The following is a 16,522-nucleotide window of genomic DNA, read 5'->3' on the forward strand; positions in this document are numbered from 1 at the left end:
GTAATCCTAACAAATCATGTTGAGCTTCTCACAGACAAGCCTGGCAGTCCCGTCATGCCCACCGGTGTCAACATCAAGTAGGCACTCAACAGCATGGTTGATCGGGCCGAGGAAGGTGACGTCTTGTTCTTCCACTACTCGGGCCATGGCACTTTGATCAAGCAGCCTCACAACTATTCCAAGAAAGAAGAAGCCAGTTTTCTCATACAAAATTGATCAAAATTAATGTTTTTAAGATGATAACAGATTATTCTTCATGCTGTTTGGTAGGTATGGACTTCAGGCAGCTAGTGAATCGTGTTCCGAAAGGGGCCACTTTCACCATCCTCTCGGATTCTTGCCACAGCGGCGGCCTAATTGACAAAGAGACAGAACAGATAGGCCCTTCTGCGACCTCAGACGCGACGGTTGCTGCAGAATACCACAAGCTGAAAGAGATCCCTTTCCAATCAATACTGCAGTATTTCATGTCTTTAACCTGCAAAATCAGCAGAGACATTGGCACACATTTGGTGGAGGTGTTTGGAGCTGATGCCAGCCTCATGTTTCACCAGCCGCAGCCGCCCATCAGCAAGCCGCTGAAGCCGGATGAAGGGATCCTGCTCAGTGGCTGCCAAACGAACGAGACGTCTGCAGACGCGGAGATTATGGAGAACGAAAGAAAACCATGTGGAGCATTTACGAATGCGGTTCAAATGTTGTTGAAGGAGAACCATGGCCCTTTAAGCAACATAGAAATGGTGGTGCTAGCTAGAAAGATTCTGGTGCAGCAGCATTTCAACAGACAGCATCCATGCCTATACAGCAGTGATGAAAATGCAGATCAAATTCTGGTTTGAGCTCACCACACAAACCAAGTCCAAAACAAAGCATGTAAAACCAACAAGTTATAAACTTGAGTGGCATGTAACAGAGCATAAATTTGAAGGAAAAAAAAAAGGATAATGCAACAACATATAGTATTATTTTATTAATCTGACCTTGATATCTATCTTATTTGAACTAGCGTCACACACACAAATATGACCAGAAAACTAATTTAACAATACAAAATTAAACTGTATCTCATTTCCAATTATTTTTCGAAGGCCTCTCATTTCAATTAAAGTGAACTTGAGTGGAAGATAGTTATACAATTTGATATAATTTTGAGGCCACTACGATATTTTTAAGTTGCGATGAATCATTCGGAATAAAGGCAAAGACAGAAAAATTAATTATAGAATTTTTATATTTTTATATTAAATATATATATATATATATATATATATATATATATATATATATATAGGGATGGGTTTTGATCAATTGTTAATTTTCTTAAGTTGCCAACTCTGCTAACTCATCAACGCAACGCAGTGTATTAAAAATGTCAATATAATGACATTAAAATGTCAATGCATAATTTTGTTAACATTTCAAATTTCAATATATTGTGTTGATATTATGTATTGACATTTTAATGTCATCATGTTGATATTTTTAATATACTATGTTGATGAATTAACAGAGTTAGCAAAAGTTAACATTATAACGCACCCCGGGATGGGGGTGTGATCATTTTCAACTTGCAAATATGGTTCAAAATCAAAACTCTTGTTATTCATTGGATCTTGTGATCTAACGGTTAGATTCATGTCACGTGTCATCTAATAATGTAGATATTAATCTAATAATGTAACTTAGCTAATAGTGTACTTACTATTTTAGCAAAATAATGTAACATTTTAGTATAATAATATAGTTTGACTAATAATGTAACATTTTAGTCTAATAATTTAGCTTATCACAACCATCCAATTCAAGGATCCAAGGGCTATGATCCGTTTGATGCTTAACACTAAGGAGACAGTAGGACCCTAATACACCTAATTATTGATAAAGATTTTATGGTTTTTTGATATATTCTTAATTATATTTATCATTACTGAATTTAATATATTTTATGTATATCTAGTGCAAAGGTATATTCAACACAAATAAACCATTCCCTTTCACCAAGAACCTCTGGTGATATTAATCTCATCCTGGTGATATTAATCTCATCAGTTACAACAAATATGCAAACCCTATTCACCATAAACCTTTTTTAGTAGATGTGAGGAAAGTGTGTTCAAAAATAAGAAATAAATAAATGCGCACTATTTTATTGAAACACTATAAGAGCTACGTATTTATTGATGAGATGGTACAAGATCAAACATGCCAAAAAATTGATACCTTTTCTATTCACAGTTCTCTTTATCTTTACTCCACTAAGCTTCATTTTTTAGAACAGATGCACACTATAAACTACACCATGGAAGAAGATACTGTTCCGATCAGCTCAAGAGACTTTCCTGGTCACCGGCTGAACTCGAACACACGTCATCGTCGGGGACGACAAGAAATGGATGGAAGGTCATTACGAATCCAACAAACTCAACCACGTTTAACACGAAGAAAACTAGGTGAACACCTGCATTGCAACGGTATAATTTGTTGTCAAACTCGGTTGATTACATATACATATGCAACAGCTCAACAATATCGTGTAAGACCGTCTAACGGCTCAACTACCCGATTGAAATAATTTTTGGAACTCGTCCAACAGATTTTGACATGTTAGACTATTTTACATGAGACTCCCCCGTTGGTACCTGGTAAGAAGTCTGTATCTAGACGGCCTTGAGCATAGGAGAGTCTGGACACGTCGAAGACAAGAAAGTGATGTTAGAACACGTGTATCAAATACGAAAAATTATGCCCATTATATCGAGAATATTGCGATAAATGGTTGCAACTACTTGGTTGAAGATGGAACACGGTAATGATTCATGGAGAAGATAAAAGTGTGAGATGAAATGAGAACTGTTCAAGTAAAACTCACAGGGAACCTCCGGCTGCAGGACCGATAGATTTACAGAGAGACATGGCTGTCATGGATATGCCGTTTGCAGCTCCTCTTTGCTCTTTTGTCTGAAAAGGGGGATATCAGATTGATTCGTAACAGTTTGATTCATGAATGTGTGTGAAATTGCAATTTGATAAGGAGAGACCGGGACTAACCACAGCTCTATTTTGAAGAACTAACAGGCCTGTCGTGATGGATATCTGTTCATGTTCGTTGTGAATCAGTATAAAATAGAGAAAAAATAGAGTTCAGTGTACATTGAAGATAAGAACTCACAGCGAGCACGTTCTTGAACATTGAAGCAAAATTAATAAGTAATAAGAGGATGAGACCCGATAAATTGGCTAAAAATGGGTAGGTTGTTAGCAACGGTATCGAAATGACCTGCAAAGGGATAAACAGGCAGGCAAGATGTTAGAAGGCCAAACAAATGGATTAGAGATGTGAGTTTTAGGGAGACGTACAGATCCTATACGAGAGACCATGACAGGTCCAAGTATTCTCTCAATCCAGGTATATACGGAGAGCTGAAAGATGAGCATACCAACACCTGAGTGACCATAGAAACATCAAATGAGATACGTCACATTACAGGTGAATCACCTTAAGAAAAGAACAAGATATTTCACCATGGTAATTGGTAAGCTGCATTTCAAAGCATGGTTATCAAAATGAAAAGCTATAGAATGACAGAGAAGGATAAACTGTGTACCTGTGATCGAAAGAACTGCACCAACATCTGCCGAGTCAAAATGCAACCCCCCGAGCCTCCTCGAGCTGACAGCCCACAAAGAGAATATCTGGAGAAAATATAACAAATATGATATGGAGTTAAAGGCGGAAGTAAAACAAGAACTGGAATTCAATATAAAAGAAGAACAATCCTCCAAAGAGGCCAAGATAATCCTCCGAAGAGGCCTACGGTTGATACCGTCCTAATACACTTTATTTTCCGAGATATCTAACTCTTCTAAAGAGGAGCTATTTATAGGGATCAACCTATAGATAAACAATGAAACAAATCCTCAACATTTAAAGTAATCTTTCAACAATCTCCATAATAATGAAAATAATCTCAAGAGATAATGGAGATCATTAGCTTGATCTCTATCAATTGTAATCTTTCAACAATCTCCATAATAATGAAAATAATCTCAAGAGATAATGGAGATCATTAGCTTAATCTCTATCAATTGCCTCGCTGTCAAAACAGCCTTGCCCACAAGGCAGGAGTTGAAACATAAACACATTGCTTTGATCAGTGGAGGCTCGTACTCGTGCTTTCGAAAAGAATCCACATTGCCGAACAAGAGAAAATGACCAACAACATTAATGCATTGCCTGGGTATCCTTGTTGTTGGGCTTGCAAGTAGCCATTCATACTCAAGATGTTCGGTAGTCATATGCATCACAAAGGTACACCAACAATTAGCTTCAATGAATTCACATGTGGAATTGGGAGAGGAAAACATGAGCGAAGAGAGATGGTCAGCCCCAACTGGATGTACAGTGAGGGGCGGAGAGAGTGCAAGCAGTTTTGATTGAGAAATGGATGGTGAAAGTGCAACATTAGGTTGGGTGATGGGCAACTTATGGAGATGTTGATTTGCAGGGATGGATGGTGCATCCAAACATGGGAGAGTCACTGGTTGCTGGACTGGTTGTATCTCCTGCACAAGGGGGCTGGTTGGGGGAGGATTAGGTGCAAGAGGAAGTAGGGGCGGCGTTGGCTCAGTGTTGAAGTTGTGGGACTTGGTATTGTTGGTGTGAGATAAAGGCTGATCATCTAAAGTGAATGCGATCTGTTGCCCGCGCTCCCGAATGAAGCCACGAGACTGCAGATCCTGCAAGAATGGTGCCAAGGCATCATTGATACAGTTAGATATTCGGGCTTCGAATGTGCTCATTTGCACTTTGATGTTCGCGACCGCCTTCTCCAATCTGTCAAGACGTTCTTCAGTGCTCTGAGTGTTGACCATGATGCGATCCACGTTCGCCGCACCAAATTGATATGGAGTTAAAGGCGGAAGTAAAACAAGAACTAGAATTCAATATAAAAGAAGAACAATCCTCCAAAGAGGCCAAGATAATCCTCCGAAGAGGCCTACGGTTGATAAATTGATATGGAGTTAAAGGCGGAAGTAAAACAAGAACTGGAATTCAATATAAAAGAAGAACAATCCTCCAAAGAGGCCAAGATAATCCTCCGAAGAGGCCTACGGTTGATACCGTCCTAATACACTTTATTTTCCGAGATCAAAGTTATTAGGCGGTGAAAACCGAGGCCTCGGTGAGAGGATTATTATCTATTTTATTTCCAAGTTCTGTTGGTTCTTGTTTACAAAAGCTTGAGAGTTATTTTCTATTCTTTATCTTCGAGTTGTTTATCCTTTGGTTCTTAACTGCCTTATCACTCCATAACAATTTGGTATGGAGTTAAAGGCGGAAGTAAAACAAGAACTGGAATTCAATATAAAAGAAGAACAATCCTCCAAAGAGGCCAAGATAATCCTCCGAAGAGGCCTACGGTTGATACCGTCCTAATACACTTTATTTTCCGAGATATCTAGCTCTTCTAAAGAGGAGCTATTTATAGGGATCAACCTATAGATAAACAATGAAACAAATCCTCAACATTTAAAGTAATCTTTTAACAATCTCCATAATAATGAAAATAATCTCAAGAGATAATGGAGATCATTAGCTTGATCTCTATCAATTGTAATCTTTCAACAATCTCCATAATAATGAAAATAATCTCAAGAGATAATGGAGATCATTAGCTTGATCTCTATCAAAATATTACTAAATATATAAGTAGCAATAGATGACAATTTATAATTAAACAAATTATTGTGTTTGGTGTTTACTTTAAGATTCCAGAAACCATTAAGCAAATTAGCATGAGGGCAATTGCTTATTCTTGAGAAACTGTATATTATTGGAGCTATAAGTCATGTAGTTAATGATCTAATTAATAATATTGAAGGTATATGATGTTACACGCCTTGGGATGTCTATACTAAAAGCATACATTTGATATCTCCAAGATATATATATACTGTTTTTACAAACAAAATAAGAAATATAGAGTGCATTAGATTATACGAAAAAATATTTCTTTGTAGAGAGGAAGAGAACAAAGAAAATACCTCACTATAGGCCATATCATGAAGCTGGAAAACACAGTACACAATAATAGCAGACATCAAGGGCCAATTTCTTAAGAGGCTTTTCTGAGAGACTGTACGTTTGAGCTCAGAAACTTCCACTTTATACGACTCAATGGACTCATAAGCGTTGCCTTCCCTAGTCTGTGCTATGTTTTCTTTGTTATGGAAATGAATTGTTTCCTGCGATTATTCACATTTGAGGGAGGGGGAATTCGTTGAGTTGTCGGACACACAATACTGATTTTACTTAAATGGATAGCTTAGGAGAGAAGCATACGGGGAGCCAGAGGCAGAGACTAGACGCCACCAAAGCAAATGCTGAGATCACTAGACAAGGTAAAAAGTATGGAAACCTGCAATTGATATTGATAGCAATGTAGAGTCTATTTGCGCTATAAAATCACGTGGGCAAAAGGAAATGAATGGGTAAACTAGGCTTACCTTCCAAAGATGGATTTTTCGGAGAAGATTTGTGGATATTTTTCAGCAGGCTAAAATCATGCAAGTCAAAATAACTGAAGTGTAAGAGATTCTTTCCAGTATATAGCCTACAAACTTCAAGATATGACAATGCAGAAAAGAGAAATTTGCAGTATCCAGCACCTAAAAATAAGATTATGTTTGACTGAACTTCAGAAATATTTTATAGTATTGAAGAGATATTTATGTTTGTCATTATTTACATTACTATACGTAAACTCAGAAGTAAGTGCAGATATATTAGTTTTTTTCAAGTTAGTTTTTTATGCACCAATTATGTTAATAACCTGCAGTTTCATGGAGTGTTCTGAAAGAAATTACCTGTGCAAGAAAGCCTCCGACAGCAGGACCGATGACCAAGCCTATGCCCCAGGATGTGCTAATCTGTAAAAATCAAGTTAAACAAGCAACATAGTATTACATATCAGGATAATATTGATAAGATAATGAATCAAGAAAAGGAAAAGAACAAGGATCAAAGCCTCACAACTGACATCCCCAAAGCTTGGTGCTCTTTACGACAGATTTCAGAAGCATATGCCTGGTCAATTGGAAATTCAAACGAACAATTACAAGGTATTCAGAATTTACTAAATGCCAAGAAACAAACTTCAGTATTGATGTTGCATATAAAAAGAAACAGAAAATATAGCTAAGTTACTACGAATTTTGGATCAGCGTACCCTTAAAGGTCCAAGCGTTCCACATAAACTTCCAAGAAGGAACCTTGTAATAATGGCCATCCAAAAGTTTACGCTAACACCAAAAATTGTATTGAATATAGCCCTGGAAAATTCATCCAAAATAAAGATACGAAAAATGTGATAAGAGTACTTAATAAGGCCAATTGACACAGATATATATTATGGACACTCACACTATAAATGTGCCAAACATTATGACTGGTTTCCGACCATATTTATCAGCTATGAGCCCCCAGAGAAAAGAAGTCAAAGCTCTCCCAAGCATGAAAGACGATCCTTCAAGAAATATTAGCTACATGTTAAATATCAATTGTACAATAGGCTCATATACTATACAACAACGTTAAAAAGAGACCAACCGACATATCCAGCATAGTAACTTATGTCTTCCTCCTTTTCTGAAATATGGAGATCTCTTATCTGCAGTACGTAGGTATAATGCTCTCCATTACTATGCAAACCAAAAAAAATGAGATGATGGGAACACGTTGTATGATACAGACTCTTGAAAGTGTTGAAAAGTTACAATACAGAGTTTTCAAGGTTGCGGCGCATCATTACCATAAAATATAGGAAAGGGAAAAGAGACGATATTGGCAGAGCTGTCAACGGCACCATAAAATGTCATTAGAATACAGTGAAAGAATTTAATATCAACGTCATAAATGTGCATAAATAAAGTGTAAAAGAGCAAGTAAGGAAAGATTGAGCTAAGCAAATTGGTAACAAGCTGCTACTATCTTATACTATCAGACAAGCCAAAGTTTAATCATGAAATTTTAAGCCATATGTGATGAAATTTTTCTCCACTTCACATTATACCAGCTAACGCCATCTCCACCCCTGCACTCCAAATTTTTTATGATTATTGCAGCAAAAGTCAGTGCTCTTGCAAAAAACCAACTTCAGCCAAAATGCAAAAACCATTTCCCAACCCATTTTACAAACAATAAATATTTGGTTCCTACTTTTCCTTTGCTGATCATAACATATTTTATCAAGTCCTATTGTTCATTAAGCAAATTCCTTATCTTATCACTTCTAAAAATTCATGATAATACTTTTCAACAATACAATTTTAACAGTTTTTCTGAGTATTAATCTACATCATATTGAGTAACACAATAAATGGAATAAGTAAATTTGAATTAGGGTAGAAAATGACACTTACTCCCACTTTTGCTAATAATGACACTTATTCAAGGCATACTAGAGGTGGTTGGGGATAGCTCTAACACAATGCATCATGTCCCCATCCGAAACACAACTCAAAGTAAAATATCAATAAATAGTGGAAGACATTACACAAATTGCAGAAGACAAATAACATTTTCTTGACCTCCAAAAAAGAGACAAATTTCCCTGCATAGATCATTTTCATTTATGATCAACACCTCACCCATACCATTAGCTTAAGGAAATAAATACGAGTCCCACATCAATAAAGGCAAATGATTAGGAACGAAACATAAACTCCGATTAAATTAGTTCACCAAATATAGCACTCCATCCAAACACGTGCACTGGTCCAACCACCAACCAATTTCACCATCGAGGACTGCTATCAAACCAGTCAATTCAATCCGAGATAAACCTCACAAATCAGCTTAAGAAAATCATCTAAAAATCCAATCTTTTTCTCCATACCAAACCCCAACATCAGATTACAGCAAGCCCAAAAACCGGCGACACCCAAGAGTTCAAAAATCAAGAAAAGATGAACCTGCAGCGAGAGTGATGAGCCAGACCAAAATGAGAAGCTTGAATGGAATCCCTTCATCAGAATCCCTCATGTGTTCAATCTTGCACGCCGCGCAGCTCTCGTGGTAGTCTTGTTTCTGGATCAGCGGAGCAGCATTTTCCGGCATTTCTGCAGCGGAGTAAAACTCAGAACTTTCAATCGGAATTTGGAAGGCTGTGTAATAAATCCAGCTGAAGGAGCTGGCGCAGCTTACGCGGCTTTTGTTTTTATCTGCAGCAAGAGTGTTTCTCCACCATAGATATACAGATTTGCAGCCAATAATTATAATAGGGGTATTAAACTTTGCTACCTTCTACTTTTAATCAGCAAATCGTTGTGTTTAATCTGCAAATATAGTACGTGTAAGCATGATAGTGTATTGCCAAAATTTAGTACGTGTTGAATTATTTTGTGGCAGGCTGAGTTTATATTTTTTAATAAAAAAATATTTTTATTTTGGTCTGTCCTATAAAAATATGAATATTTTTATATGGAAAGTTATTCAAATATATTCCTTACACATCATCACGTTATTTACAATTTATACCACACTCAAAACGCTAATAATAATGAAGGTTTCACTATCTACTAATACTATTCTAACTGTTATTCCTCTTATCTCTCTTACTTTACCAATTTTGTCTTAATTGTCATATAATATGTCTATATTTTTATGGGACTGAATGAGTATTTAAATTGGGCCATAATATTTATACATATTTAATTTAATTAACCATTTTTTTCTCTCGATCGATTAAACAGAAATAGTTGGTATTTGCGTACCAAAATACTCTCTTCGTCCACGAAAAATAGTCTAATTTGACTATTTTATGTTATCCACAAAAAATAGCCTCATTTCTAAAAAAAATAGAAAGTTTCTCTTACATACTTTACCTATTTTTTTCTCATCTATTCCATGTTTTACCAACTTTTTTTTATCTTACTTTACCTATTTTTTCTGCTTCTCTCTTACTTTACTATTTTCTAATTAAAACTCATGATATTCACAAATGACACTATTATTTATTGACGGAGGGTATAATACTCGAGAGTGTGAGACTAATAATTTTTTAGTTCAATTGTCATGACTGATTATCGTATGATTATCTATCCAGGTCTTAGAATTAAATTGTGAGATTATTTTAATTGGAAATAGTGACTATGACTATATATCATAAGACTATTTATCTACAATTAAGTTAAGCGGTGCAATTTTATAAACCAAACATAATACTATTTAATTATGAGATAGCATAATTTTACAAACTGTCATATAGTATATAATTATAAATGTGACGTAAGCATTAAGATTATTTAATACTACAACCGAAAACTACTGAGGAGTGGTAGACTCCCGCGCCTTCGTTTTCTTTCACTTTCATGTTTTCCTTTTTCTATTTGGGAAATAAATATTAGAACTCTCTAATCAAAATGAGAAACCATATTGATATTCTCCTTCAAACAAGATTTACATATCATATGAAACAAAGTGTATGCATATTTGTGGGGGCTTTTATGTAAAACGACATGCACGATTAGTAGTACGTTCTTTAGTAAAAACAATATTTGGTGGATGAACTAGTATAAGGGCGGGTTTGATTGCCATGTTAGTGGCCTTATCCACCCTTTTTCCTTGGTTTGGTTGCCATGATTGCACTATCACAAAGCTGGAAAAAGTGAAAAAAGCCCGTTCAGGCCCGAAAAACTGTCCATTAAAACGTGATAAGACAATCGCACACATTTGCAGCTATTGTACACTGTTCTAACTTGATACCCTCAAATGCCCCTTCTCTCTCATCTCACCTCTCTCATCCTCTTACCCTACCTCTCTCATCCCATTTCTCTTTCCATCATCTCTCCTCTAACGCCTTCAACCACCTGCTCCAGTCCCACTCCAAAGGCGTCGGAGACTGTCCGGCGAAGAAGAAGAGGAAAAGCGATGAGGCGGAAAAAGAGTAAAAAAGAGCTGAGATGATTGATTCTTGAGGTGTTTGTACTGATCATGTAGCATTGGAGCTCGATTCTTCGTAGGTTTTTATTCCCATTCACATGAAAATTACTTCTTTTTTTTACTTAATGTTGGAAGAAATCAAGCTAAAATCAAGGAAGATATGCGAAGATTATGAAATCAATTAAAATTATTCTTTCCTGATTTATAGCTAGGGTAAATCATAGTGGATCTTACCATATGTAAATATTTCATATGCCTATTTAGGCGTGTAACTCCATTCTTGTGAATATACTGAATGATACGAAATCCTTTCTCAACATGGCATCAGAGCAGAGGCTCAGAAAATAATTTCATCACAACCCCATATACCTTGTCCCGGCCAGAAGGCGGAGGACCACCGAAACCTGAAAATGCCAGAAGAGGAGGATGTTAAACACCGTGATCTGAAACTTAAAGCAAGCAAGAATGGTGTGGTAGCATTCAAGCTAAATGGAAGGAACTATCCATTATGGGCTCGACTGATGCGAGTTGCCCCCGGGAGCAGAAGAGCACTACGGCACATCACCGGAGTGCCTGAACCACCAAAACCAATTGATAAGGAGTATCTGGAGTCGGAGGAGACCGATCTAGTGGTCTTCTCCTAGATCATGGACAATATGAAGATCGAGATCGTCGGGGACTTTGCACATCACCAAAGTGCGAAGGCAATTTGGGATAGCCTGGCGGTGACGTACCAGAGTACGTCGGACTCGTATATGATATACGATTTGGAGGACAAGGCCAGTCGAATTGTCCAAGGAGATATGGATCTGGAAACCTACTGGAGAACCCTGCACGGAGTATGGATCGAAATCGATCGATGACAAACCAAGACAATCACTTGCTGTGACAAAGGAATCGGTGAATACCGAAACATCATCAACACCCAACGATTGTACATGTTCTTGGCCGGACTGAACCCTCAATTCGAGGGGACCAGAAGAGACATCCTTAAGGAGATCCCGGCGCCACCGGTGGACGTCGCATACGGGTAGGTCAAGAGGGAATCCACCCCGCTGAAGATCATGCCGGCGGCAAACCCTGACCAAACCGGTACAACGAACGGTGTATGCCTCGGATTTGGAGCCCGAAACGTGCGCTTTCCGCCCCAACAAGCGATGCCCCATCCAGGACACAATCTCGCCGCCACCAACAGCCGCCGCGCAGCACCCAAACCCACAAGACCAAATTGTGGTGCTCGAATTATGGGATGAACAAGCATACCCGGGAGACGTGCTTCAAATTGATCGGTTTCCCAGAGTGGTAGGAGGAAAGTCAAAAGGGGAAAGCAAAGTTGGCCATCGGAGTGGAGGAAGTCGGCAGAACAGAGACTGTCGTCTGTGGGCGAGCGACTGAGGGAGGAGGCTCGCGCGACGGCGGCGGCAAACGAGGGGACGACGTGGGGCAGGCGGCTTTCGCAGGACGAATTGGAGGGGCAGAGAACGGCGGTATGAACGAAGGAGGTAATGGGATAAGGTTTTGCAAACCCTGCCCACTTTATATTTTAAAGCCCGTTCCATACTCTTCTCGAAAATTACAGGAATTACCCCATTTTATGCAATCTGCCCCCCATACTTTGCCTATTCCGAAAAAGAACCCCTAATTTGTGATGATTTATGTGTGAGCCCTAATAGTTTCGAAATATTGCATAAGTTGCCTATTGCATGTGCAGTACAAAATAAGTCTAGAGAGAAAGATAGGCGGTGGATTTTTTACTGTGGGGCCACTGACACTATGACACGTGATAAAGATGATTTTGTATATTTCTGTGGTACTATGAAAAGTCAGATACAAACCGCAGATGGGGAATTAACTTCGGTAGAGGGGAGTGGAACAATTGAAATTTCACTGACGTTAAGGTTGTCTAATTGTCTCTATGTTCCTAAGCTATCACATAAGTTGATGTCTATTAGCCACGTGACGAAGGAATTAAATTACTATTGCTAATGCATCCTAATTTTTGTGTATTACATGATATCAGGATGAGGAGGATAATTGGGTGTGGCACTGAGCGTCAAGGCCTCTACTATGTTGACGGGATGGCTCACCAAGGCAGTGCCGCAATGCTGGCTCACGGATCTGCGACCCGAGACGCTTGGTTGTGGCACAGACGTTTAGGTCATCCATCTCTTGTTTATTTTAAACTTCTTTTTCCTAATTTTTCCCATCTCAAGGATTTTGATTTCGAATCGTGTGTTTTGGCAAAAAGCCATAGACAATCTTTTAAATCTACTGAAACTCGAGTTACGAGTCTTTTTTCACTAGTACATGCTGATGTTTGGGGCCCTGCGCCCGTTACTGGTGATCATGGTTTTCGATATTTCTTGTTATTTGTGGATGATTGTTCAAGAATGACGTGGGTATATTTTTTGAAAAACAAATCTGAAGTTTATGGAAAATTTTGTTCTTTTTTACAAACTTATTCAAACTCAATTTCAGACAACCATTAAAATCCTTAGGTCTGACAATGGGAGGGAGTTTGTCAATCGTGAAATGTTAAATTGTTTTGTGGATAACGGGTTAGTTCATCAAACCTCATGCCCATATACCCTCGAACAAAACGGAGTAGCCGAGAGGAAAAATAGAATCATTATGGAAATCACTCGTGCTTTGTTTTTTGATTCTAATGTTTTGAAATTTTTATGGCCTGAAGCAGTTGCAACTTCTGTTTATTTGGTGAATCGTCTCCCTACAAAAATTTTAAAAATGAAAACTCCATTACAATTGTTGTCCTCACTAGCCGATATACCTGAACCCCTTACCCTACCCCTTAAAATATTTGGATGTTCTGTGTATGTTCATGTTCCAAAACACAAAAGAACAAAATTTTCCGCTTGGGCCATCAAATGTATTTTTTTGGGGTACGGAATCAATCAAAAGGGTTATAGGTGTTTTGATCCATCGTCTAGGAAGATCATAACGATCATGAACTGCAACTTCTTGGAATGTGAGTATTACTATACCAATCTTAGTGGTCATGGGGGGAGTTGTGAAATTAGGAATGTTGATAGATCAAGTGGACCCCTAAATTGGTTTGTGTCATCACCAAGCGAATCTACTGTGGAACCAACAGAGACAGTTAGCACTGCCGCCGAGCCCGTCTCGTTGCCAGTAGAGCCTCCTCAACCGCCGAGCCCGGACAGTCCTTCTCCAATGATATCTGAGGTAATTACTGAAACTGGGGTCAATAGTGCAAATATTCCTAATGACTCTTTTGCAGAACCAAAGGAGAATACTGCAATTGATGGGGATACTGGACAGTGCATACTTCCCAATCGAAGCACAAGGGGTATTCCGCCCAAGAAGTACAGTCCAGAACGGATATCAAAGAAGAGCAGATATTCAATGGCGAATTTGGCTACAACAAACATGACAGAAATGGCAAGGGCGTTTATGGCAGCCCTATATGAAGAAGAAGAGATCCCCAGAACGGCAGAAGAAGCAATGAAAATCCAACATTGGAGAGAGGCAATGCTCGTTGAAATGAAGGCACTAATGAAAAGCAAGACATGGGAGGTGTGTATTAGACCATACGGATCAAGACTAGTGGGATGCCGGTGTTCACAATCAAGAGGAAACCGGACGGATCAATTGATCGCTACAAAGCAAGGTTAGTAGCGAAAGGTTACACTCAAACCTATGGAGTTGACTATGCAGAAACATTCTCACCAGTAGCTAAGATTAATTTTATTCGTGTGTTGTTCTCTATTGCTGCAACGAAGAACTGGCCACTGCATCAGTTTGATGTCACTAACGCTTTCTTGCATGGAGAGCTTACTCGACCGATCTATATGGAAGCTCCGCCAGGGTTTGATGGGGCGTTCAAGGCAGGAGAGGTATGTAGACTCAAGAAGACCCTATATGTTTAAAGCAGTCACCCAGGGCATGATTCGGAAGATTTACGGAAGTAATGAAGAAATATGGATACAAACAGAGTCATTCAGATCATACTTTGTTTCTAAAGAAGAAGGACGGGAAGATCACGTGTCTGATTATCTATGTGGATGATATGATCCTTACTGGGGACGATGAGGAAGAAATAAGGCAGTTGAGAAAAAATCTGTTTACCAAGTTTGAAATGAAAGACTTGGGCCTATTGAAGTAGTTCCTGGGCATTGAAGTGATGCGATCAAAGAAGAGAATATTCATAAGCCAAAGGAAGTATGTGTTGGATCTCTTGGCCGAAGTAGGAATGCTGGATTGCAAGCCGGCAGAAACCCCAATGATGCAGAATCTTGGCCTTCGACTGACTGAAGGAGCCGAACTCACCCACCAAACGAGATATCAATTACTTGTGTGTAAACTTATCTATCTCTCTCATACTAGACCTGATATCGCATATGTCGCGGGAGTAGTTAGTCAGTTCATGCATAAGCCTCAAGTCGATCACTGGGAAGCAGCTTTGAGGATTGTGCGCTATTTAAAGGGGACACCAGGACACGGGATCTTGTTCGAAAATCATGGAAATTTGGAGGTGCATGGGTTCACTGATGCGGATTGGGCCGGAAATCCAAATGATCGAAAGTCGACCGCATGCTTCTTTACCTTTGTTGGAGGTAATTTAGTATTTTGGCGAAGTAAGAAGCAAAAGGTAGTAGCACTATTAAGTGCAGAAGCAGAATTTCGTGGGATCAAAAGTGGAGTGACAGAAATCCTATGGTTGAAGAAGTTGTTGACGGAACTTGGCTTGATGTCAAAAGAGCCGTGCAAACTCTTTTGCGATAATAAAGCAGCAATTAGTATATCCGATAATCCAGTACAACATGATCGAACAAAGCATGTGGAGGTAGACCGACATTTTATCAAGGAGAATATAGAAGCAAAAGTCATAGACCTTCCGTTTGTTCGTTCAAAAGACCAGTTAGCAGATATTCTCACAAAAGCTGTGAATGCAAGAAGCTTCGCCGAAGTATTGGTCAAGTTAAAAATGAGAAATCTCATTGTTTAACTTGAGGGGGAGTGTTGGAAGAAATCAAGCTAAAATCAAGGAAGATATGCGAAGATTATAAAGTCAATTAAAATTATTCTTTCATGATTTATAGCTAGGGTAAATCATAGTGGATCTTACCATATGTAAATATTTCCTCTGCCTATTTAGGCGTGTAACTCCATTCTTGTGAATATACTGAATGATACGAAATCCTTTCTCAACACTTAATTTTTTCCGCGGTATATTTTGCTGTTGAATTTGATGTGATTTTGTTAAAGAATAAAATTAGTAGAGGTTAGTTTATTGGATGTTTGAGAAAGGATAAAATTGCTTTTTAAAAAAAGAAGGAATTTTGTCCAAGGACATCACGCAACCTCCTTCCGGCGGATCGCCGCTCGACCTCTTCCACGAAGGCTTTGATTTTAGGCTACTTGCTATGGGACGGGAAGATGGAGCTGAATTTTGGTCAACGAGTTAGAAATTAGATTCAGATTTTGTGATGAGGGAGAAGAAGAAGATTCAATCGTGTGCCGTGATGAAGAAGATTGAATTGTATTCTGTAATGATCATTAACATTCATTTATTTAACTTAATCATAAAATATAGATACA

At 38.4% G+C, this 16,522-nt stretch overlaps 1 protein-coding gene and 1 pseudogene across 3 annotated transcripts; one reads left to right on the forward strand and one right to left on the reverse strand.

The window, feature by feature from the left end:
• Nucleotides 1–996, forward strand: LOC121804892 (annotated as a pseudogene).
• Nucleotides 997–2,127: 1,131 nt separating this feature from the next.
• On the reverse strand, nt 2,128–9,355 carry LOC121805190 (protein ZINC INDUCED FACILITATOR-LIKE 1-like). Of its 3 annotated transcripts, none has more exons than XM_042204980.1 (18): nt 9,206–9,355; nt 8,974–9,120; nt 7,812–7,852; nt 7,610–7,670; nt 7,424–7,526; nt 7,230–7,332; nt 7,034–7,087; nt 6,868–6,930; nt 6,508–6,557; nt 6,344–6,419; nt 6,046–6,246; nt 3,606–3,693; nt 3,358–3,443; nt 3,170–3,277; nt 3,049–3,093; nt 2,870–2,958; nt 2,640–2,683; nt 2,128–2,458 (listed from the first exon to the last, which is right to left on the reverse strand). In XM_042204980.1, exons 2-18 carry the CDS (start codon nt 9,116–9,118, stop codon nt 2,322–2,324), a joined length of 1,494 nt encoding a protein of 497 aa, XP_042060914.1. In that variant the 5' UTR covers nt 9,119–9,120; nt 9,206–9,355; the 3' UTR covers nt 2,128–2,321. The 3 variants fall into 3 exon arrangements, with proteins under 3 accessions (XP_042060914.1, XP_042060915.1, XP_042060916.1); XM_042204981.1 differs by having other exon boundaries at nt 7,610–7,701; XM_042204982.1 differs by lacking the exon at nt 9,206–9,355 and having other exon boundaries at nt 7,812–8,612; nt 8,974–9,113.
• Between the last annotated feature and the right edge of the window lie 7,167 nt (nt 9,356–16,522).

This window comes from Salvia splendens, chromosome 5 (assembly GCF_004379255.2).
Source record: "Salvia splendens isolate huo1 chromosome 5, SspV2, whole genome shotgun sequence".
Lineage (NCBI taxonomy): Eukaryota > Viridiplantae > Streptophyta > Magnoliopsida > Lamiales > Lamiaceae > Salvia > Salvia splendens.

Coding starts and splice junctions, on each gene's coding strand:
- LOC121805190 (XM_042204980.1), bottom strand. CDS start 9,118: ATGCCGGAAAATGCTGCTCCGCTGATCCAGAAACAAGACTACCACGAG. Junction 7,333..7,423: donor ATGTTTGGCACATTTATAGT/GTGAGTGTCCAT, acceptor TGAATTTTCCAG/GGCTATATTCAATACAATTT. Junction 2,959..3,048: donor TTCTTCAAAATAGAGCTGTG/GTTAGTCCCGGT, acceptor CCCCCTTTTCAG/ACAAAAGAGCAAAGAGGAGC.